Consider the following 21,993-nt stretch of genomic DNA (forward strand, 5'->3'; position numbering starts at 1 on the left):
ATGTGTGTGTCATGTATGTCAAATAAAGCTAAATTTCTTCATGCGAAGGAAACCGCGGACGGGTATATATTATAAATAATAAAGTTTTTCCCAACCTCACATTCTCTGTGAAATTTTTCGTTATGGTTCGTTAATGATTGATATGTGAGTTATTGAAATGATATTTATAATTCATATCTTAAAATAGGTGTATAAGGCATTAATTCTTCCTAGAAATGCTTTGCTGAAATATAAAAAAATACTAATGAATTTCTTCATCACTACATATTTTTCATTATATAGAAGATTTTACTGTAGTTAGCGGTACCAATTCCGATATTAATATAACAGTTTTAATTCCACAAATTGCTTCTAAGCATTTTGAAATCTTTCCACTCATAGAAAGTCAACTATTGGATCGGGGCCCACCAATTGCGTGACCTACCCGGCGCACCTATGCGTGATCCAGGGAAAACGCGGACAAAGAGCGTGATTGGATTTAAAAAAGTAGTGGGGATCCAATGACAGTGCGGAAATACATGAGCAGTCTGATTGGTTGGTTTGTAAAAAAGGTTGTTTGAGTCTGCGCAAGAGACTTACGAACTACTACAAAGCTAGTTGTGATGAAAGAGCGAAGAACAAAAGCAGTTACGAGTACGAAATAAAACTAAGAACTTCAGAACTTCGTCGACTCTTCAGAAAGAAACTGGTGTTCCAAAAAAGGAAGGATTTTAAGTTCGAACAATGGTAAAGACTCGATCTAAATCTCAAAGTCTACACCGAAAAATTATTACATAGTTTCTGAGACGGAATTTAGAACTTGCAACCCAAACGACTGCAACCTGCGACGCATAAAGGACAAATTGAATAATAGTGAATTTACCCGCTTAGAAAGTGACAAGTTTTTTGTAAAAATGTAGCAGCAATCCTAAATAGTGTGAAAAGTTATGTATAAAATATCCGTATTTCCTCTGTGGTCGTCAAAATAACTTATCCTTCAGGCAGATGCGGTTAACTTCGGGCACGATCATCTTGTTCAACTAACATTTTACGGATGAGTTGTTACCTATCAAATAAACGCGCCCGGCGGATATAAATGTACTCTATGTAGATAATTTTTTTTGACCGTTTTTTTTTTTAGATTGTTAATATTTAAATAATTTATAAATTACAACGGATCCTCGAAATGCATCTTCTTCGGTAGTATAGTGGTCAGTATCCCCGCCTGTCACGCGGGAGACCGGGGTTCGATTCCCCGCCGGAGAGTCATTATTTTTGAATTTTGCAAATGATTTAATAAAAAACACTTAATATCTGAAGGAATAATAAACAATAGTAGTCAACATGACCAAATGTGCGTTGTTCTTCATTTGAAGAATGTCACGATCGTTTATTATCGACCCGTTGATCCCTTCAAAACAAGCATAGGATTTCTTTTGTATTGTACGAAAACAAGGGGATAATTTATAATTTCCGATAAAAATGCCTGGTGACTGTTTACATCTTCTATTTTGTTTATGTCGGAGCCTCGAAGGGGCGATCTTACGGCCTTTGTTTCCCGTCTCGTACGAACCAACCAGCGCATTGTTTACATTATGTCATCAAAACATTCTTCTGCGAGCGCCGTAACTCTGTAACAACGAACAGAGACACAGAGGACAAATAAAGTTGTCACCGTGCAAGTCGTGCAACTCACCATTCTATAGTCTATGTGATATACGCAAACAATGGACATAATTTTATTGGAAACAACGAACGTTTGCAATTGATTTTTGAATTTTCAATAAAGGTTTTGATTTTGTTTTTCAATAAAAAAATAAAATATTTTTTTATAATATATTGAAATAAATGTGGAAAAAAGTTTGGCAGACTTTTTTTTATAATAATTTCTATGAAAGTGGAATTGATAATCATTTGGAAAACTAGTCATTAATTTAAATGTTTGGTAGTTCCATTTTGGTTACGATATTTTTTTTCCAAGAAAATATTTTTAATGACAAATCGAAAAAGGACAAACTTGATTAATTGAAATTAAAGGACGTGAGATATAAGGGCGTCGACGTTGTCCTGTTTGACTCTGTTAACAAAACAGCTTTTAGTAGAAAGTAAGCTCGCACGTTGCGCCAGCTGTCATCGGAAGCTTTGTCCGAATGTGTGTGTGCTTTCATAGTGTCATGAAGTATAAACGTCTGCTCATAAAAAATTCATGCGGCGTGTCCTATACTTCGTTTAACTTACATCCGATCTTCCTCGAGATCTTACAAATGTAACGATCAAACATTTTTTCTAACTCATTTTGGAAACATAATTCGTGAGGAATGCTGATTATGAAAAATTCTATCGGGAATGAATGGTGTGAAATAAAGTATTTCCGAAATTCTTCGAGTCTGGTTAATTGACGCTCGGGATAAAAGGCTCTGTTGCCCGAGAGAAAAAAATAGTGTCCGGCGCACCCGGTGTAGCAAAAGGGCGGTTCGTTTTTTTCCGCGACTCCAAGGCGTTGTCTCATTCTTGAATCGTTCCCAGTATTCCACGTTGCCTACCATTTAAGGAACAATAAAAATTCGGATTCTTGCCAATAAAAACGATATAAAGAGTGGCCGGGATAATAACCGAGTGAGTGGGAGTGGGAGAAAGTTCGATTGTAAGCTGAGAAACGCGAAAGGGCACGAAAATTGTGCTCACTAATTTATCTAACTATAATCTTCTTCTTGTTGGAAGAAAGTTTACTGAGGAGTGAACAAACTTTCTAAAAAAAATCCGAACAAAGTTAAAACAAGGATTGTGCGACATAAACTATGAAGAATTACGAAAATACGCGTGAAAAATTATTTGTACTCATTGTCATACGTGATAGAGTTTCGATCAGCTGATCATCAATCGAACTACGACATGTGAGCGTTTTTCGTTGAACAAACGTGCGTGCACAGGCCCTCCGGGGCGTCGAATATTTTATCTTTTTTTTTACGCGTTTATAAGTTTTATAACTATTCCTTGCTCGAGGCGCAAGGATAAAAGGGTCGAGAATAATTACGCACGAGGCCGATCGTCGCAGAGGCTTATATAAACAAATTTTTACAATATCCGCGCGTTTTTCAAGTTCCATTTCAAATAATATTTACTTATAAACATAAATTAATAGATAATCTCGTTGACAAAAATGGGAAACCGTAACAGTTGTTGTGGTTACTCCAGTCCTCAAGCAGGCAGGAAAGAACTTACTGGTGAAAATACAACAAGAGGACTTGAGGAACATCTTCCTGAGGGTGAATTCAGCGTATCAAATTTGCAACATATTAGTGAAAGAGAACCCGAAGACTGGGATTCTGATCCTTCTTTGCATCCTTGCACCGGCACTATTTTTATGGAACGTTCTAAGCAGGCCATTGAGAGTAAGATGTTCAGGTTTTAGAAGATTTTGACATATTCCACAAATAATACAAGCTTGCCTGTATCAAGAAGACAAACTATTTTTAATCATAACTGTCAGAAGATAAATATTTTTGAACAAAAATATTAAAAAATTGTCATTTTTATAATAATTTTAGATGGGATGGTGCGAAAGAAGAGTCAATACCAAATAGCCGACACAAGACCCCTTAAAAAAAGCAGTAGTTGTAGTACAATATATTTGGATGACAGCACAGTATCGCAACCAAATTTAAAGAACACAGTGAAATGTGTTGCGCTTGCTGTTTATTATCACATTAAGAATAGAACGTCGCAGCGTCAAATTGATATATTTGATGAAAAAATCCATCCACTGACCGTGAGTGTTAATTTTTTCAACTCTGTTGACACGCATAATAGCGTGTTTATTGATTTTTACTTTTGCGCGTACAGAGAGACTCCATCGCTGATGATTATGATAAGCACAATCCTGAGCATAAGGAGATTTACAAATTTGTACGAACGCTTTTCAACGCTGCTCAGCTTACTGCCGAATGTGCCATCATAACTTTGGTCTATCTCGAACGTTTATTGACCTATGCAGAAATCGATATAACCCCGGCAAACTGGAAGCGAATAGTTTTAGCAGCAATTTTACTGGCCTCTAAAGTATGGGATGATCAGGCGGTATGGAACGTCGATTATTGCCAAATATTAAAAGATATCACAGTTGAGAATATGTAAGTATTTCTTTGAATTTTATTGTAAAAAAACATTCCCAAAAGCGATTTAGTTCCATTGAAAAATCTTGTTTTTTTTCCAATTAATACCTACCCGTTATAGATGGACTAAATAAAAGATTTTTTTTCAGGAACGAATTGGAGAGACAGTTTTTAGAAATGCTTCAATTCAACATAAACGTACCGTCGAGTGTGTACGCAAAGTATTACTTCGATTTACGTACGCTGGCCGAAGCGAACGATTTGACATTCCCGAGTGAACCACTGAGTAAAGAAAAAGCCCAAAAACTCGAGGCGATGTCGCGAGTTTACGAGGACAAAGTTACAGCTGAAGCGCTTCGCAACGGTATTAAAAAATGGTCTAGTTTGGACAATGTGTGCGTGGGTGGACCACGCCGTAGTATCGCAATTCTTTCTTAATAATTTCATACAAAGCAACTTTTTTTACATCATCGACGTTGGTCACTCGCCTATGACTCTCGACTCTTAAAGCTCTTTGCATCGCTCGTTCTCCCTGTTCAACTCTCAAACCTCGACGTCTTTATTTCCTGGCGTTTAAAACATCAGGATTTAAAATCAAGAGTTTTTTTACACTAGAATTAAACAGATTAAGGGGGAAGTGAGTCGACGAAGAATGAAAGTAAAAGAAAAGTAATTGAAGCAAAAACACATTCCGTAGTGAAGAATCAACGAGCGGTGTTGTGTCAAAATAGAAAGAAGAAACTTGAAGATAATTGCTCGATAACTCAGGGTTAAAGAGTTCCATTCGACGTCATCAACTTTTCGGAGTTTTTAATATTTATACATAGAGATATATATAAATATATACGTTATATATTATATATATCATCATTTTGCCTCGAAAAGTTTCGATAGTGAGATCATTGAGACTCAATAAAACGCTGCATTTTCTCTGAGAGCATCCTGTAGGTAAGAGACTATAGAACATCATGAATCTTTGCAGGCATTGAAAAGTATGTAAATCCTGAGGATTATTCGATCCTGAACGATTTCACGAGGTTTCAGTCCTACCACCAGGAAAATCGTGTACCAAGTTTCAAAGAATTCATTGCATTAGTTTTCGATGATAAAGTGATATTGATAACGGTGGAAACCGAAGAAAGTCTACTTGATTGTAAAACAAAAAAAATCGATAACGGTCAATGATAATTGTTCATTCTTTTTCTACAATTATCTCCATTGAATATTAACGTTTCTCGTGCAATTTTACAAAAATCGTTTAATACAAAAGATCGTTGCATTTTCCAAGGGTTCCAACTGTTGTTCTTTCTACGAAAACTCCGTATTTAAATGAATTACGTATTTTTAAGTTATCGTTAAATCAAAAGTTGAGCTGTCATTGATAAATCATGTCTATCTTCATAAATGTGTAGCGGTGAATTCGTAGTTCATATGTGAATACAAAAACGATTATAGGAGGAAGCTCATTGAGATCAGACGAATATTACAAATTTGTATGTGCGAACGATAAAACTGCTCCACATCACGTTTTCGCGGATTATTGAATTTGATTGTATGCTTAATCGTCTTTTCTTTTATAAATTAAATATTCGTCCACTCGGAATCAGCTAGCTTTATTTTCTTTCTCTCTGGTTATTTTTACGACTCTGTGTTTTATCGCTTGCTATTTGATTCACGTGACTCTAGAACTTGTCGAAAGCTCGATGATTATGTTCTTTGCTACGGTTTCATTCGAAGAAATTAACGGAAATGGTGTATTTACCTAGAGGGACTCTAATATATATTTTTATAAAATAAAAAAGAAAGAAAAAAAAAACGGAACGAAGAAGATTGAAATAAATTCCACTTGCACTGGAGATCGCAGTGACAATCCAGAGTCTTCTTAGGATATGTATACGAATTAGCCGTCGCCGTCGCCGCCGCTGCTGCAGCCGTTTATATATACACTAAGTATATATAGTAAACAGTGCCGAATCAAACGATTGAAGGTACGAATACCGAGCCGAACCTGCAATTATATAATTTAACATGAAAAAGAACAAAAATCATGAAACAAATTTTATCTCATTTCTTTTTGCAATTGCATTTTTACTACGCTCATGCAAAATGTTCACTGTACGTGAGATGAGTATGATACATTTTTTGTATTACGCCGTTTACGATTTGTAATATAAATGTACTGATTTGTCGCCCTCTTATCGATATAGGAGTTTTTATGTTTATTTAGACACGTCGAAGCGTCAATAAATAAATATTTGTACTTAAATCTTCTAGAGCGTTTGATTTATCAATTTTTCAATCCAGAGCTCCAATTATTTCAATCAATAGTACATTATAACACTAGGACGAAAAAGTTTTTCGTACGCGTGTTATACGAAATTATACATCAAGTATTAGAACATCAAATGTCATGTCATTTTATTACAGATACTAAAATGCCTTAAATTGATCGCTAGTTGAGTGTTGAGAAAAAATAATTGAAAAATGTGGAAAAATTTTTGCTGCGTTCGTCCAGTACCGAATATTCTTTGTATTCAACGCCGGAATTCCTGATCGCGAAACGACAATTTGTAATGGGCTCCCAAAGGAATTTCTGAGATCGTCCAGCAGATGGCGAATTGTTACAGTCGTTTCCCGTACTTTTTTCTCGCTTTCTCGGCACGCTTTTCAGTCACTCTCATACTTGAAGAAATTTCTTGCCATTGTGTACGTGTTGTGTGTGTGTGTGTGTGAGAACGTGAGACATGTTCTCTAGTAAGACGGGTGAGACACGACGGGACGACGGATTCGATCTCCAGTGCCGAAGCAACGAATTGCAGATTGCAGAAGTCAGTCACCCAGGTTACCCAAATAGTTGTGAAGTGACGTTTTTTTTTAAAATGGGAATTCTATGAGCACAATCACAGCGTATACTGGGGCTTCTTTAGTAACTTGCTAAGTGAGAATCGTCCGCTGAGTGGGAAGGTCCGATAAATAATCAAAATGATGCACCACAAACTTTGCTCTAAATTATGCAGACTGTGTGGCAAGGAAAAACAAAGAGGAACCGATGTTTTCAAAGATAAAGTTAAAGGAGCTGTGTTGTGCTCGATTATTAACAAATACTTTTCGAAAGAGGTAATTTATATTGACACGAGAATAATAATTGCTTTGAGTGGAAAATATCGTCGATTTTTTTTTTTTTTACTCCAGGTCATCAATATAGGAATTGGTGATACTTTTACAAAGTATGTATGCATGGATTGCGAACAAAAAATTTGTACGTTTGACGAATTTTGTCTCATGGTCGCAAATGTTCAGAAACAATTGGCTGCACCGTCGTTGGAAATTGATTTTGCTGAGGTACATGCCCTTTATGAAATGAAAAAATTAGAACAGAGAAAACAGAATGTCAGTTTGACAGAAATAAAACTACTCTTACTCACAGCGGATGTTGTAAATTATTATTCTAGGACATGCTTTGCCACTTGAAAGAAAACGAAATCTCAGACAGAAGTGTTGGAGGTCTGAATTCGCGATCAAAGAAGCAGCACACTTGTGAACTGTGCGCAAAACGTTTTAGATGCCAAGCGCATCTGGAACGTCATAAACGCGTTCATACGGGACAGCGTCCTTTTACTTGTAACGTAAGTGAGAGGAATGCAAAAATTTCTATGGAAATTTTCTATGGAAAAACAAGTTACGGAAACTCAATTTTTGAAGTTCGAGTGAAAACCAATGTATTTTTTGCAGTGATTTACTACCCTGAATAATACGATTGTTCAATTACTTTTTCGTCTTGCTTCCAGATTTGTACAATGTCATTCAACCAACAAGAAGTTTTGGACAAGCACAAAGGAAGTCACCAAGGAAGAAAGGAATTTCGTTGTGCGAACTGCCATCAATCATTTCGTTTCAAAGTCTCTTTGAAGTCTCATATGATAAATTTTCACATGGATTTAGAAAATTCGACGTTGAACGATATCGATCGATCTCTAAGTTGTAACGAATGTGGTAAATTTTTTGCCACGAGATACAAACTTCAGAGGCACTCGAGATGTCACACCGGTGAGAGACCGTATATTTGCAATTACTGCAACCGCTCGTTCTCCCAAACTGGAAATCTCAAGCTGCACGAGGCCAAGTGTCAGCAGAGTCTCGTGATGTCTTGTCAAATGCAAAGGGTCGAAGACACTTCGTGCGGTCAAACGAATATCCAGACTGATCGGTCAACCTCACAACTCAATAATCCAAATCTCGATTATTCGGAAACCGAAGACGCCTTGAATTCCGCTCCGTCTTGCTCCGTTGTTCCATCCGCTTCCGTCGTTCTAGAAACACAGTCAAATCCACTAATACATTTTCAACCGATGTACATTACTGAAAGCGAGATACAAAAAACTATCAACGAAACGATCAACTCCACAAACGTCGATAACGCCTCCAATTCTTATCTCATTAAATCTTACGAAAATCCAATTTACATTGACAACGAGATTGAAAATATTCTTGAGCGCGATCTCACCAATCTCGAGACCAGCAAATTCACTTCAAGCAACGTCCAAGACAAATTGTCTCTGTGTCTTAAACAACCGGAAACTCCAGAATTGTTACACAGTCTCCTTTATGACGATTGAATTTTCATGAATTTCGTCGTAATCAATGAAAAGTGACTTTTTTCTATTTATTTCTATTTCTGCTCTAGTTCCAAAGGCGACGTTAGAAATTTTTCATTATAACAAGTAAACGTGACCTTTAGCATACTATGTAATTGTATTTACGATAGCTGTGATCACTAGAAAGTATTAAATCTCAATATTTATAACGTTGTTGTATGAGTAATTTCGTTTTAACTTCATTCCTCCAATTTCACCCTCAACGTGAGTTTTTTAAACCAATTCAACACGTTGAAATCGATAGAATGATGTTCCCATAAACATTTACAAATTATCATCAAAAACTTATGATGCTGAATTTAGGAAGGAATTTTGAGAATAAAAATAATGTGGAATGCAGAAATCGTCGTTCGTGAGCCTTTTCAACTTTATTACTTAATTCTAATATCGATATATTTTTCATTTTTTTTTTTTTTTGAAGATCCCAGAAACATTGACTGTGGTTTTTGAAATCACTTGACATTTACCAGACAATGATTTACAGCTTATCACGATGGCATGCAATTTTTAAATATGTTTGTAATACGAATTTCTTAAATTTCATAAAAGTATTTATAGTGAACTCATGATCAACATAATAATCAACACTGAATTAACGAGAAAAAAAATGAGAGGCAAAAAAAGACAAGAAATCATACTTTTGTGTTTCTCGAAAATGATTTCTCTTCTTATGTTCTCATCTTTTTCCTGTCCGTTATAATTTCGATGGCTCTTGATGCATTAAGAAACCATAATTGTCGGCATTTTAGCCATTCTACAATATAAAAATACCAATATGGCCTCTTGGCCTTAAAAAAAACTTTGAATCAGCGTTTACAGCATTTTTCGAGTGAGTTTAAACTCATCAAACGAAGCAAAGCATCATGACCGTTCGAAAATTTACTGGTAAATGAAAAATAGTGGAAGGAAAACATGAAAAATCTTATTTCGTTCTATATCATATTCGCCAGGAATAATCGCAATTTTCTTGCCGATTTCCCGTTTCCACAAAACATTATTGAAATTTTAAAACGACGAACAACGATCATTTGTATCGAACGATTGGTGTACAGCGAAGTTGTAAGATGACAAGTAAAAAAGCTTCGTTAATTCATAAACAAAAAGCAGTTACAATGAAACAGAAAAAAGACGTAATAATAAATAATTTCTGTTCGATAATGTTCATGAAACCTTTACGTTCGATCGCGACACCTGTTATTATCCAGCTCGATTTTAGCTGAAATCTACATCGATATACATTAATATTGATCGAACGCTATATTTGAATTAGAGGACTTTCACGTTTCCTTGGTATGTATTGTAAGCGCTGCTGATCACAGCGACCTTTGAATACATGACAAATAGTAAAAATAAAATAAAGCTTATGATTGAGAAATTTGAAAATAATATTTGCACAGATGTAGTGACGATACGGTGACTCGTTGAGGTTGATCAATGCAGAATATTGAGTTGACCATTACTCGTCGCATATACCATTCCTTGGCCAGGCTGAGGTGCCCATCGGATGCAATTTAGACTGACGTTCCGAGCAGTCTCTCGATTGTTTTGTACCAATGCGCGCAAAAGTATCATACTTCCTTTGTCATCGTCCGGGTCAGATTCAAGGCGAGGATTACGAGTTCTCCACGAAGAATTGTCGGTGCGCTCTTGCTCTCCGTACTGATTCTCGTAATTTTCTTGTTGTTCTTCCTCATCCTCTTCTTCTTCCTCTTCTTCCGCTTCCTCATTATTTACGCGTCTTTCTGTTATCTGCGTAGTCAAAATATCCATTCTCAAACGTCTTAACGTAAGTTGTTTGCAAAGGTCAGCAAAAGACGTGAATTCAGGACGAATCAAAAGCTTTTCCTCCATCATCGGTTGAACCAACTTGTAAATAAAGGCCATCGGAAGCGATCGGGCCGGAGTGTGAACTCGTCGCGATGCCAAACCAACCAACAAATGCTCTCTCGTTGGTGATAATGATAACGAAACTACTGTCTTGTCAACTTTTACCGAGTATAATTTCTCCCCCAGAGACTCCCATTGTAAACTGTACACTCCTGAAATCATTTTCATTTTTTTTTTTCATTATTGTCAATTAACTTTCAAGTGCAAATTCAAGTTTGTGCTGAAGAGAAATAATTGAAATTTCCCAGTTCGTTCCGTTTTTCAAATTTTTTTTTTTACTTATCAGATTCTTTTAATGAATTGTACTTACCTAAAGATGTAGACTCGCCTACGTCTTTAGGTGGTAGAAGTGTAACCAACAATTTTCCGTCTGACGATATATCGATACTAGCATCATTATGAATCCTACATTCTCTCACGACGACGTTTCCTCCAGCTGCAAAAGTTGATATTCACATATTAAATTTCGTGATTGGAATAGAAAAATACTTTGAAAAGTTAAGTGATCATTTGATCGTATGATTTTTCTTACTATTTGTCAGATCGGGTATTTCGGCATCTGAAAAATCCCAGACTTGAACCCTGTAGCTCTGAATGTCTGCACCGTTGTAGGGCATGTTCGTTGGTATGTGATCTGTTATTAGTGAAAATGGTAAAAGTTATAACAGGCGATTCAGGTGTTTTCCAATTATCAGTTTTTCAAAAATTCTAAACCTAACTAAGAAGCGCTCTGTCAGATACGTAAGAGCAAAGACAGTCAAAAACGCACTTTCAGGTTGCACGAGATTTTGAAATTCTCTATGGAAAGGAGAATAAAGTTCTGTTCATGAGTAATTACTTCTCAGTTCCATTTCGTCACTGTCGTTACCAGGATCTTGGCCTCCGCCTCCGCCTCCGCCTCCGCCTCCGCCTCCGCCTCCACCTCCAGCTCCAGTAGCTAACCTGTAGGCGCCGTAACCGTGTGCATCTGGGGGATGAAGGAGTCCACGGAAAGCCATTGGCATCCAATGTCCTCCCTCCAAAAATCGTTGTCGCCGAGTCTGAATAACCGAAATTCAAGCGTTATTTAATTGTATGAAAAATTGTAATGAATAGTGAGCAATTTGCACGATTAGAATGCAATGAAATTTCTTCTGTGGACAGGGCCCAACATTTATAGGTCTACCATGATGCAGTAGAAAAAAAATGTAAAAAGTGCAAACTTTAATAAGTAAATGATAAAGAAGTTCATGTTCAACCTCCGGTGGAATTATATGGCGACGTATAGGATCGGTGAGTCGTCTCCAGCGTTGATTCACGACGTGATTATTGTGGGAAGCAGGAGCAGATGCTTCTTCATGACGTTCTCGAACGCTTCGAAACATGAAGTTCGAAGCACTGTTCCAATTAACGGGTACATTGTTGACTTGTACGATTGGCACATTAAATCCGATTCTTTCACGATTATGAGTCAACACGTCAGTGATGGGAGGAACAAGTTCAGGCGACCGAACCAGTCGTCTACGCGGGGATCCCGGATAGAGAAAAGATTCCAGAAAACTCGGTTGCGATCGCCTACGAGGCGGAGGGTTGCTGTTTATCCCTTGTCGAAGATTTAATCTCTCCCTCCATCCTGATGAGCTACCAAGAACCGAATCCAGAAAACCCGCAAACGACGATCGGCTTTCCTCGCGACTATGAGTCGTCGGGTTATTGATAGCCGGGCCACGTTCGGGCGAACGAACTGGTCGCCTATGCGGTGATTCCGAAGAGTCACGAAGAGATTCCAGAAAATCGGGTGGCAATCGGATACGAGGTGGAGGATCGTTGACAGTTCCTCGTCGAGAATTTGCTCTCTCCCTGTTCGAAATGTCTTCCCAACTCTGATACCTCAAACTCGAAAATACCGAGGGTGGATTTCTGCCACCTGAAGTGGAGGTGATCGAAGACGAGCTTCGACGTGGTGAAAAGCCTCTGGACTCGCTCTCGTTTTCGGTTCGAGCACGTGATGTCGGCTGACAAGATTCCTGTTCTATTTCTCTGGTCCACTGACTCACCAGTAACTCCATCAATTCTTCCGCCAATTTCAGTAAAATAAATGATTCTGTAATATTTTATTTAAATTCAATTTTACAGCCTTTTTTCTCAATGTATGAATAAATTTTTGACATTTTATTCACAATACTCGTTTTATTCGTGTCTTTTTCCATTTTGTTTTTTTTTTCACTAAAATTATAATTGCAAAATAAAAATGACGCTGTGAACTCACGGTGAAATTGCTCAACGATATTGCTGTTGAAATTACTCCGAGATTTTTCTTTCTCAAAGAATTCAGTCAAGCGTCGAATAATCCTATATACCTCCGCTCTGTCAACAAAATAAATTCGATTACTCCATGCTCTCAACCCATCCTTGGTCTAAAAGAAAAGCCGCCTTGAGTAGTACTCACGTTGCATTACGTCGTTGCATAGAATCTCTCCATCCGTCTTTCAAATATCTCGCCCATGGGTATCCATCGTCAGTAGATTCCGTTGGGAATGTTCGGTTCTGCGCGATTAATGTCTTTAACGTTGAAATCATCGTAGCAAAGTAACAAGACGTTATTAATCCCGATCTATTGTTTGAATTAGTCACTGTTGATTGGCTGGTCGAAGCCTCATTTGTATCGCTATGGAATAAACAAAAAAATGATGATTAATTCGTTTTCCGAATCAAAGTCAGACGATAAATTGAATTTAGTATCAAGCAGTGTGTGCAGCAAAATCGCTTTTTATTTCCGGTTTTTTTGTCACCACTGGTACCTCAACAATGATATACAAATTAATTTCAGTATATCTTAAATCGGAATGAAGTCTGTACTAGGAGAATTTCAATTGCACTTTATACAATGAGGGAAAAAAAGTTTAACGCACGATTGAGCACGACGTTTAGTCTCGGCTCGATGTCTGAGTGGATTTTTTGTATGAAGATTTTCCGCCCAACTACGTTGACAGCTGGACGTCGCAGGATGCCGAGTGGAAGTATCCTGGTGAGAGCAGCCGGCCGCATCTTCTTCCGGACGCGATAATGTCGGGACTTTTGACGAACCAGCAACATCTTCAGGGGAAGAAGAATTTACACCGTCGTTGGTTAACGTTTCGGAAGTGCTTGGACCCGGTGAACTCGTAGCAGGAACATTATCTTCTTGAGTTCTGGACAACTTGGAAATCAAATGGGCCATGAACGGTAACTGAACGTTGGTCTCTCTGCTGGTAGAAGGACGCTCTGCGGTATTCGAATACGTGTGATGGATGCTCGTTAGTATGTGTTCACACTTTTGCAACTGCAATTTAATGGAATATTTCCAGTTTTTATTATTCAAGCTTTCTTCAGTTTGAGCCTCTTTTCTGGCATTCTCGTTCGTCTCCATTTTCATTCGCTTGGTCGGAATATCACTCGCATTATCACGCTCGCTCGAGTTCTCGGAATTCGTTGCACCCATCGGAGATTCACCGTCAATCTGACTGTTCTCTCTTTTATAATTGGCCAAAAGTACTTTTTTATAATTTGTCACAGGTTTTTGAGCGCATTCTTGATTATTGGAGCTAGTAGAAGTGCTCGAAGTCGAAGGTTGATCAATGTTGAGCGTAGGAACGTTACTTCGTTCACTGTTCAATGATTTATAGAGAAGATGCCAGTTCCAATAACGTCTAAACCAACGTGCGACCCCCGGAGAAAACCCAGACAATAATTTTTCTATATCCCCAGACAATAATTGTTCTAAATGAGAGCTCGTTCCTGCGGAGGTGGAAGGAACATCATTTGCGGAATTGCTGGACGTCGCGGCGGTACTCGTACTTGGTTGATTTTCCTCGAGAGACCGATACCTTTCGAATATATTTCTCAAGATACGGATTTCATCGTGTACATCAGGCCGCATACCTCGAGTCTTTGTATTTGAAGTTGTTCCGGAGACTCCACCATTTGCGTTATCAATATTTTGCGTAGTTGTGTTCGAGGATGGCATTTGAGTCCCTGTCTCGCTGTTTAATTCTGCAGAAGCTGCGCTTGTGCCCGGATTATTTTCCTCATTCACATCGCATGCAACGATTAACGCGCATATTTGAGTAAAAAGATTTGACCACATCATTCTGATGTGACAGAGACGGAATATTTCGGTTCGTGCGATACCACTGCCGCAAAATGGTCCGGGCCTTCGCGGTGTCCAGCCTCGAAAGCCTGTATCTTCGGACCTCATATTACTCCTGCCCGTTTCACGAGCTCCAGTTTCTTCGGGCTCGTACGATTGACCGGATGCCATTCGATTGATCGATATGCCAATTCGTCTTAACAAACGAACCTGAGCCCTTATGCACATTCTACAAGCACACTTGATAAAACTTTTGCCAGCTGATGAATTCACGTGAGACGCTCGATGAATTCCAGTGTGCGATGAAGTTGAGGCTCTGCTTGAGGAAGGTTGCGAAAGTCTGCAGTCCTCGCGACCGTCATTCCTTTGATTTTTTTCCCTAGAAGTCGAAGGCATGCCTGAAGAAGATGACGACGTAGTAGCTCTCGCTCCAGGCGAACGAGATTCTTCTCCATTCTCAGCCGTCGCTGTTCTTCTTCGGTTTTCTTCTTCGCGCTTTTTCAGTTGATTTTCTCGTAGGCTCGAGAAAGGGAATAACGGGGGTTGTTCATAACGCGTTGAATTCACGATTACGGGTGACAGTCGATTGAGATCTGGAAGAGAATCTCTCTCGGACAAATTTTCTTGACGATTTTCTCCTCTTTCCCGATCGGTGTTCCTCGCTGGGTTATCGTTCCTTGACTGACCACTCGGCACATCAGACACTAAAGGTATCCAACGACTTGTCCAGTTTCTCGAATTTGTACCTGTACTCGTGCCAGGCTCGGCGTTTGCGATTTCCTCGATTGAATCAGAATTACTGTTCTCTTCCAGCAGCCAATAGCCCGATTGCTCACCACTCTCTTCGTCACCGACGTTGTTAGTGTTGTTGCTGTTGCTATTATTGTGGCTATTACTGTTGTTGTTGCCATTGTTATTATTGTTGCTGTTGTGATTATTATGTCTCATAATAATTGGGTTAACTCGATTACTGGTGCTCCTACCACTGGCGTTATTGTTTTCGTTCTCAATGTTGTCAAGTATCGATTCCCTTAACATATCTAATCGTCGTGAAAGCGATCGAATACTTCGATGTACATCACTTCCTGGCTCAAGAGTTTCAGCCAACTCTTCGAGCGCTACTTCCACTTCTTCGAATGGTCCGTCAGCTCTCGGAGAGCTCGATGAAGTTCCCACATTCCCAGAATTCTGTTCATCAACTTCTTCGTCGTCTTCGTCGTCTATTACCCCGCCGTTAGTAGTTGTTTCCTCATTTCCCGGAACTTGAGCTGACGCAGCTGGTGACGTTGCAGAATTTTCAGCGTTTTGGCTCGATGATCCAGCTCTCTGTGAAAGCTCCTCCGAAGTGACTTTCGCAAAATCTAGCCATCTTTTATTCACGTTATTCGGATTTGGGAATAAAGAATCTACCGAGGGATAGGAACCTTGAAAATTCCGATTAACCGCGTCTGTTGAACCACGTGCCCAAGGATCAAAAGGACGCGGTTGACTCGGTTGAAAAGCCGATCGATACGACACCGTGAAACCTGAAGTACTTGGCAGACGCTGGGATACTGAACTTTCTGGCTGCGAATGGATCTGTTGCTCGGATGGAGATTCAGCTTCGTCACTCGACGATGAAGTTTCAACTGCTGAGTGAAACACGAATTTTCATCATTTATTTCATTGACGGTGCAATCAAAAACTTGTGAAAAGTTAAAAAAAAAACGTCTCTTTTTAGACGGTTTTTTATCATGAAAAGTAGTTCATGATATTCAACGAGTGATAGCGGATTGAAAAATCAAAATCTTTCATTCCAGTTATCTGATCGATATAAATCACTGACCAATAACCCGTCATCGAAAAATAAAAAAAATTATAATTGTAAAATGTCACTTTGAATAGAAAATTTGATGCAATAGTTACATAAAGTGAGCCCTGATCAGTGTCAAAATTGATTTTCAAGTACAATAATACTAAAAGAGAGACAGCGTACCGGGAAGAATACGATTGCACCATGGTTCGTCGAACAGAGGATGTCTGCTCGATTGTCCCCACGATGGACCAGTCTTTTCCGCCGTATTTTCATTAGCATTAGTTGATCCCAAAGACGGTCTGTTTGCAGAAGTGGAATCATTGCTGCTAGATGTGCTCGTGGTTTCAGGAGTTGGGGTAGTCGATGGTGTTCCTTGTGTTTCGACATTTCTATGAATCGGTGAATCACGTTGTTGTTCCATACGAGATTGGGCACCAGAGTCGGATTTTAATCGGGCTCCGAGATTGAAGAGTGTGGTGGTGTTGGGCGTCGCTGTTTCCAGAGTGTTGCTGTTCTCTCGCGATCGTTGATTCGATTTGTCAATTCTCGCTTGACCCACTTCACTGTTGATAGTTCGCAGAGCATTGTGAAGTCCTTTAAGGTAGCGTTTTCGCTTGGAGAGTTCACCCTCGTGAGACGAAGTCGAGGCCTCATTTGACGTCGAGGTCGTTGACGGCATCGCGGAAGTGCTCGAAATGGAAGCTGTCGGTTGCGAGAGTGAGCTGGAAGAGGGCGAAGGAAAAGGCGGCGGAAGAGGGATCGGTGGACCGTGAACGGCAACTGGAGGAGGACGGGAAGGAGGAGGTTCGTTGCATCTGTGTCTAAATCTAACAGCGTCTACAGTATTGGCTCGTGTTGACCAAGGATGAAATTCCATGGGATCTTTCAATGATCCCTCAACGTTCGCTGAAGTTTGTGCTTCGATGCGGGACGATACAGTATTCGACTGCGAAGGCGTCGGGGGCGTATCCTCTTCGTTCGATGATTCCATTTCTATTGGCGATGTGGGGACATTATTACGACTTTCTTCTCCTCTTCTGACCTCACTTCCACGTTCGCTTTCGTACGAAGCCGAGTGCGTGTTCCGGCGTACTTGAATCGTTACGCTCTCGTTTTGTGGAATCGCCGATTGTACAGTACTTGCCGGTCGCTCGTTATCGACGTTTCTATAATACATCACCACATTTTTAACAATTTTATACAATAATTTTTATCTTAAATATCATTATATTTTATTACCTCAAGAGGATACGTCGAGTAACTTCTTCAAATCTATCATACATTGCATTGTGGCGAAACTCATTGTAATACCAGCGTAGGATGCGTAAGCTCATTTGTGGCGAAATGTCTTCGAAAAGACAATAAGAATCGCTATTGCGATTATTCGCGTCATTCTCTTCCTCGTTGACGTTCTGCCCAACACGTCGACGATTCGTTATATTTCTCCGATGTTCTTGGGCACGTGCTCTGAGGAATGCACGATTTGCCCGCAAACGGTGCAAATGCATGCTGTTTTCAGGCCTGTGACGACGAAAGCTAGTGACGCTCGAGAACATTGATACTTCTGTAGGATGCGTCTTAGACCAATTTCTTACTCACGGTATTAATGAAAATGCATGCGACTCGCGAGGCCCACGATCCCACTGCGATTGCGGACGTTTCGGCATATTTCCAATCCCTGTTATCAACTTCTTCCCCGATTTGTCAAAAGCCACGTATCTACAAATAAATATCATTTTCACCGATGATCAATATCAGGCTTAAAACTCGTTGTGTTGTTTGTTTTTTTCACTCCGAGTCTATGCACTAACCTCACTTTTTCCTTCTCGTTACTCGTTGTTGCAACGGCAAACGGCTCTGGTTCACTCCAGTCCCAAAAATGTATATCATTGTAAGTTGCAATGACGAGCAAACGTTCGGATGGATGAAACGCGAGTGAAGCTATGACAGTCTCACTCTCAGCATTCCATACTTCACTTCCACCCTGTGAAAACGTAAAATCGGTTGAGTTATAAATTATATTCTGGTCTCAAAGAATTCGAAGAAAACCATGAAAACTAGTCAACTTTGTCAACCAACAGAGCTCAATTATTTTGTTATACTAACACTGAGATCCCAAACTCGGACTTGTCCACCCAAACAACCAGAAGCAAGGATGTCGTTGGACCATGGATGAAAAGCAATGCACCAAGGTGTTCGAGGATGTCCCGAAAGAGTTTTGATGTTTTTACCCGTTGTCAAATCCGTCACGTAAATAAAATGATTCCCATGGGTTGAGGCAACTTTTGTACTGCATGAACCATACGACAGAAAATATTTTTTTCCATTCAACATTTTCTATTTCCTTTGGGAGTAACATTGATTGATCGTTTTCTATTGATGAATATTGATGAATTAAATAATATTTACAAAATGTATTTTTTGACTGAAATTATGAGCAATTTGATTTTTAAAATCACTCCTACAAAGTATTGTATTGTTTTTATCAAAATATTATATGATATTTTACATACGCTTCTAGCAAGCAATATTCAACAAATGTTATTTTTCCTAATCTTCACCCACAGCCTTATATCAATGAACTGTTCAACTCTGTATACTAACCCATCGGGACTGAAAACCATCAGAAATGTGGCTCTGGGTACCCCAGGCAAGCTGCATTTCTGGAAAATAGATCATTGAATATTTACATTATATGATCCTCAGAAAAAATATTTGTATTTCTTTACGGAAACAATAGTAAATTTCACGTATTTTGGGGAAACTTTTTTCTGATAAACTCTACGCATGGCTTTTAAATGTAAAAAACCTCAATCACAGAATAACATACAGCAAGGTTAGTTGGAAAAAACCAGGATATTATTTGTTGAGCTTTGTAGATGTTGTAAGAGAAAGTAAAGATAATTATTTGAGGTTAATGAAGCTCTGTTGTTGTTGAAACCTCGAAATTTGTGCAAGCCCTGCTGCAATTTAACATACTCAATTATTTTGAATGTACCGTAATTCATCCAAAAATTCATCCAATGACTAGAATTTGAAATTTTCATCATAACTCTAGAAAAACGATTATTATATTATTACAATCTCAATTTCCTATAGAAGTGCAAAAAACATTTTTCATTGAACCTACCAATTCTTTGTGATCTTTGAGTACAAGATTAGTTTCAGCGACTGGTTCCAAATCTCTGGTACTGGCTTTGCTTGTAGTACCAATACCAAAGTCCCTGTGCATCAAGGTGTGAATAACATTTTTTGATTTAGTGACTGGGGCGTTGATACTCTGTTTCTTTTTATTTTTTGACCAGTCTGCAAATTGGTCTTTCCCATTTTCCTGGATACAAAAATGAAATAACAATCATTATCCATTTCCCATGAAAGAATTGATTTTTTATTTGTAAAAATATTTTCACATATGTTATGGGAGTGGTATTAGCATGAGTTTTACAAGTACACTTTACAATTTTGGAATTTTTTGGGAAATGCAATAAAAAAATGAAGTATTTTGTACTCTCATGGATTTTGTGCACACAAACAACAATTCCTGAAATAGTGATCAGAGAAAAAATAAAAATACGTGAGCATTGGACTGAATGAGTATGAGAATGCTTGGTGTTGACGAAACGAGACAAAATAGGGGTTGATATAGAATTTTTTATTCGAACCGAAGATAGAGGGGAGGAAAGGGTGAACAAGACAAGAGGGAGGAGGACAAGTTGGAGTAAAACGATCGATTGCATGAAAATGTCGCGAATGGAAGAATGCGTCATGCATTTCAGTACAACAATTGTCGAAAAAATCGTATTATTATAATGGACTCGTCGCAATGGAATGGAGAATGACAAAAAAGTAGGGAAACAAATAGACAATCACTCACCTCCATTTCGAGCGAACGTTAAAGATCGCAAATTTCTCGTCACACATTGAAACTTTAACGACACTCAATCCCGTGTTTAAACGAGAATTAATGAATGTATTTCACAGCTCCGCGGACACACAACATTGTACAAATTTGATTGGGATTGATTGGGATTCACTTCGTTAGTCTATGACGTAGGTGCGCTACATCGGGACACGAAAAAAAAACGTTCATTTTTCCTTCATCTTTCTCCATGCACTTTGTTCTGTTTCCCGGATTCCCGGTTCTTATATATTTCGGAACGATGATATAGGGACTGTGCGTGAGCTATAGAGAGCAGCACTACCACCGACGTGCGCGCTCTCTCGTGTCTGAATGAGCAATATGTCCGGGTGCAATTTTCGCTGTAAAAGTATTGATGAAAATTTTTGTAAACAAAACCGATCAACAATGATCGCATGCATTCGAGGCCAAATGATGTGACAAGAAAATTCAACTGTTGAATCAGTTTACTTTTTAAATGTTGTCGAAGCAGAAAACTCAGTGGATGAAGTGACAGCAGTGACAACGGGGAAAGTCAACCGCATAAATAATTAATTTATCCTCTTCGTCACTGTTCCATATATGGAGCATAGACTAGTCTAGAAAAACAATGAAATTATACTGAGAGTTGTCCCAACGTCGAAATTATGCATTAGAACACCCTCGGATGATACGACAGCTTCTCGATCGAGACATGACAAAAAATGATTCAATTCTGTTAAATAAAATGCGAAAATAACGACGTAAGTGTCTGCTATAATTGGGCCTGGGAAATTTCGAAATTAGCGGCGTGGTGGCATTGTAGATACTGCGCATGGTCACTTTGTTCGTTCCACTGCTCTGCTGATGTTGCGGGCATTAAACGACGTAAGAATTTCAAAAGTTGCCGTTAAGGTAACTTCATCGCTTCAGTAATCGTTGAGACTTGTAGTAATCAATATTATTGACATATGGAAAAAATTATTTCTAATAAGTAAAATTTTCCATATTTCCTTTAAATGAATGTTCGAACTGAATTATAAAAATGAAAAAAAAAGTCAGTCTAACGATTCGCGTAGTATCCCTAGGTTTACGTTTGGCAACACCGGTTCTTTTCGTCTTCTTCCACTCGACCACTCGTCTCACTCGTGTCTCGTGTCTCGTGTCGTGAGGAGTCTGAGGAGTGTTAAAACTCGTTAAACCGAACACATTCCGGAAAGGACTCCAATCTCTGGATCTAAAATCTTCGAATTTTTCAATTGGAAAGTGGAAATCAAGTGATATAAACGAGTGTCTGTTGATTAATAAATTTTCCGGTGCGACAAAAAGTTGTAGAAGTTCGATGATCGAATACCACGAACACCACACACACCACGAATATTCGAGCAAAATCAACAGGTTGGTCGCCATTTTTCACGAGGAAACGATAGATATTACATTATGAAACCTCAAATTTTCATTCATAAGCTACTACTTTATTTTCGAAGGCGCGTTTAGCGAGTCGTTATTTGCGCTACAAACGTTAAAACTGCAATTGAATATCCTGCGCATTTTTAGAGCAAATAGCGACTCTCCGAATG

At 38.7% G+C, this 21,993-nt stretch overlaps 3 protein-coding genes and 1 non-coding gene across 9 annotated transcripts; 3 read left to right on the forward strand and 1 right to left on the reverse strand.

Annotated features, from left to right (window-relative positions):
- The first annotated feature begins 16 nt into the window (after positions 1 to 16).
- On the forward strand, positions 17 to 6,357 carry CycY (cyclin Y). 4 transcript variants are annotated; one of them, XM_043420526.1, is made up of 6 exons: positions 17 to 144; positions 382 to 726; positions 3,122 to 3,371; positions 3,528 to 3,748; positions 3,823 to 4,109; positions 4,241 to 6,357. In XM_043420526.1, exons 2-6 carry the CDS (start codon positions 724 to 726, stop codon positions 4,527 to 4,529), a joined length of 1,050 nt encoding a protein of 349 aa, XP_043276461.1. In that variant the 5' UTR covers positions 17 to 144; positions 382 to 723; the 3' UTR covers positions 4,530 to 6,357. The 4 variants fall into 4 exon arrangements, with proteins under 4 accessions (XP_043276461.1, XP_043276459.1, XP_043276460.1 ...); XM_043420524.1 differs by lacking the exons at positions 17 to 144; positions 382 to 726 and adding an exon at positions 2,139 to 2,245 and having other exon boundaries at positions 3,157 to 3,371; XM_043420525.1 differs by lacking the exons at positions 17 to 144; positions 382 to 726 and adding an exon at positions 2,139 to 2,245 and having other exon boundaries at positions 3,175 to 3,371.
- TRNAD-GUC (transfer RNA aspartic acid (anticodon GUC)) lies at positions 1,174 to 1,245 on the forward strand. The gene has a single exon. It is a non-coding gene; the product is annotated as a tRNA-Asp (tRNA).
- A 437-nt stretch (positions 6,358 to 6,794) lies between the features above and the next one.
- On the forward strand, positions 6,795 to 8,895 carry LOC122411597 (zinc finger protein 1 homolog). The gene is made up of 4 exons (XM_043420523.1): positions 6,795 to 7,208; positions 7,284 to 7,433; positions 7,544 to 7,717; positions 7,880 to 8,895. The coding sequence occupies exons 1-4, from the start codon at positions 7,074 to 7,076 to the stop codon at positions 8,705 to 8,707; spliced, it is 1,287 nt and encodes a 428-aa protein (XP_043276458.1). The 5' UTR covers positions 6,795 to 7,073; the 3' UTR covers positions 8,708 to 8,895.
- Positions 8,896 to 9,089: 194 nt separating this feature from the next.
- Positions 9,090 to 20,672, reverse strand: LOC122411595 (uncharacterized). 3 transcript variants are annotated; one of them, XM_043420521.1, is made up of 16 exons: positions 20,411 to 20,672; positions 19,667 to 19,867; positions 19,141 to 19,199; positions 18,643 to 18,826; positions 18,348 to 18,520; positions 18,136 to 18,255; positions 17,776 to 18,057; positions 16,717 to 17,702; positions 13,525 to 16,369; positions 13,062 to 13,280; positions 12,882 to 12,979; positions 11,872 to 12,716; positions 11,472 to 11,673; positions 11,166 to 11,267; positions 10,944 to 11,069; positions 9,090 to 10,785 (listed from the first exon to the last, which is right to left on the reverse strand). In XM_043420521.1, the coding sequence occupies exons 1-16, from the start codon at positions 20,414 to 20,416 to the stop codon at positions 10,178 to 10,180; spliced, it is 7,056 nt and encodes a 2,351-aa protein (XP_043276456.1). In that variant the 5' UTR covers positions 20,417 to 20,672; the 3' UTR covers positions 9,090 to 10,177. The 3 variants fall into 3 exon arrangements, with proteins under 3 accessions (XP_043276456.1, XP_043276453.1, XP_043276455.1); XM_043420518.1 differs by having other exon boundaries at positions 13,525 to 16,372; XM_043420520.1 differs by lacking the exon at positions 20,411 to 20,672 and adding an exon at positions 20,045 to 20,121 and having other exon boundaries at positions 13,525 to 16,372.
- Positions 20,673 to 21,993: the final 1,321 nt, after the last annotated feature.

Source organism: Venturia canescens, chromosome 5 (genome assembly GCF_019457755.1).
Source record: "Venturia canescens isolate UGA chromosome 5, ASM1945775v1, whole genome shotgun sequence".
NCBI classification, from domain to species: domain Eukaryota; kingdom Metazoa; phylum Arthropoda; class Insecta; order Hymenoptera; family Ichneumonidae; genus Venturia; species Venturia canescens.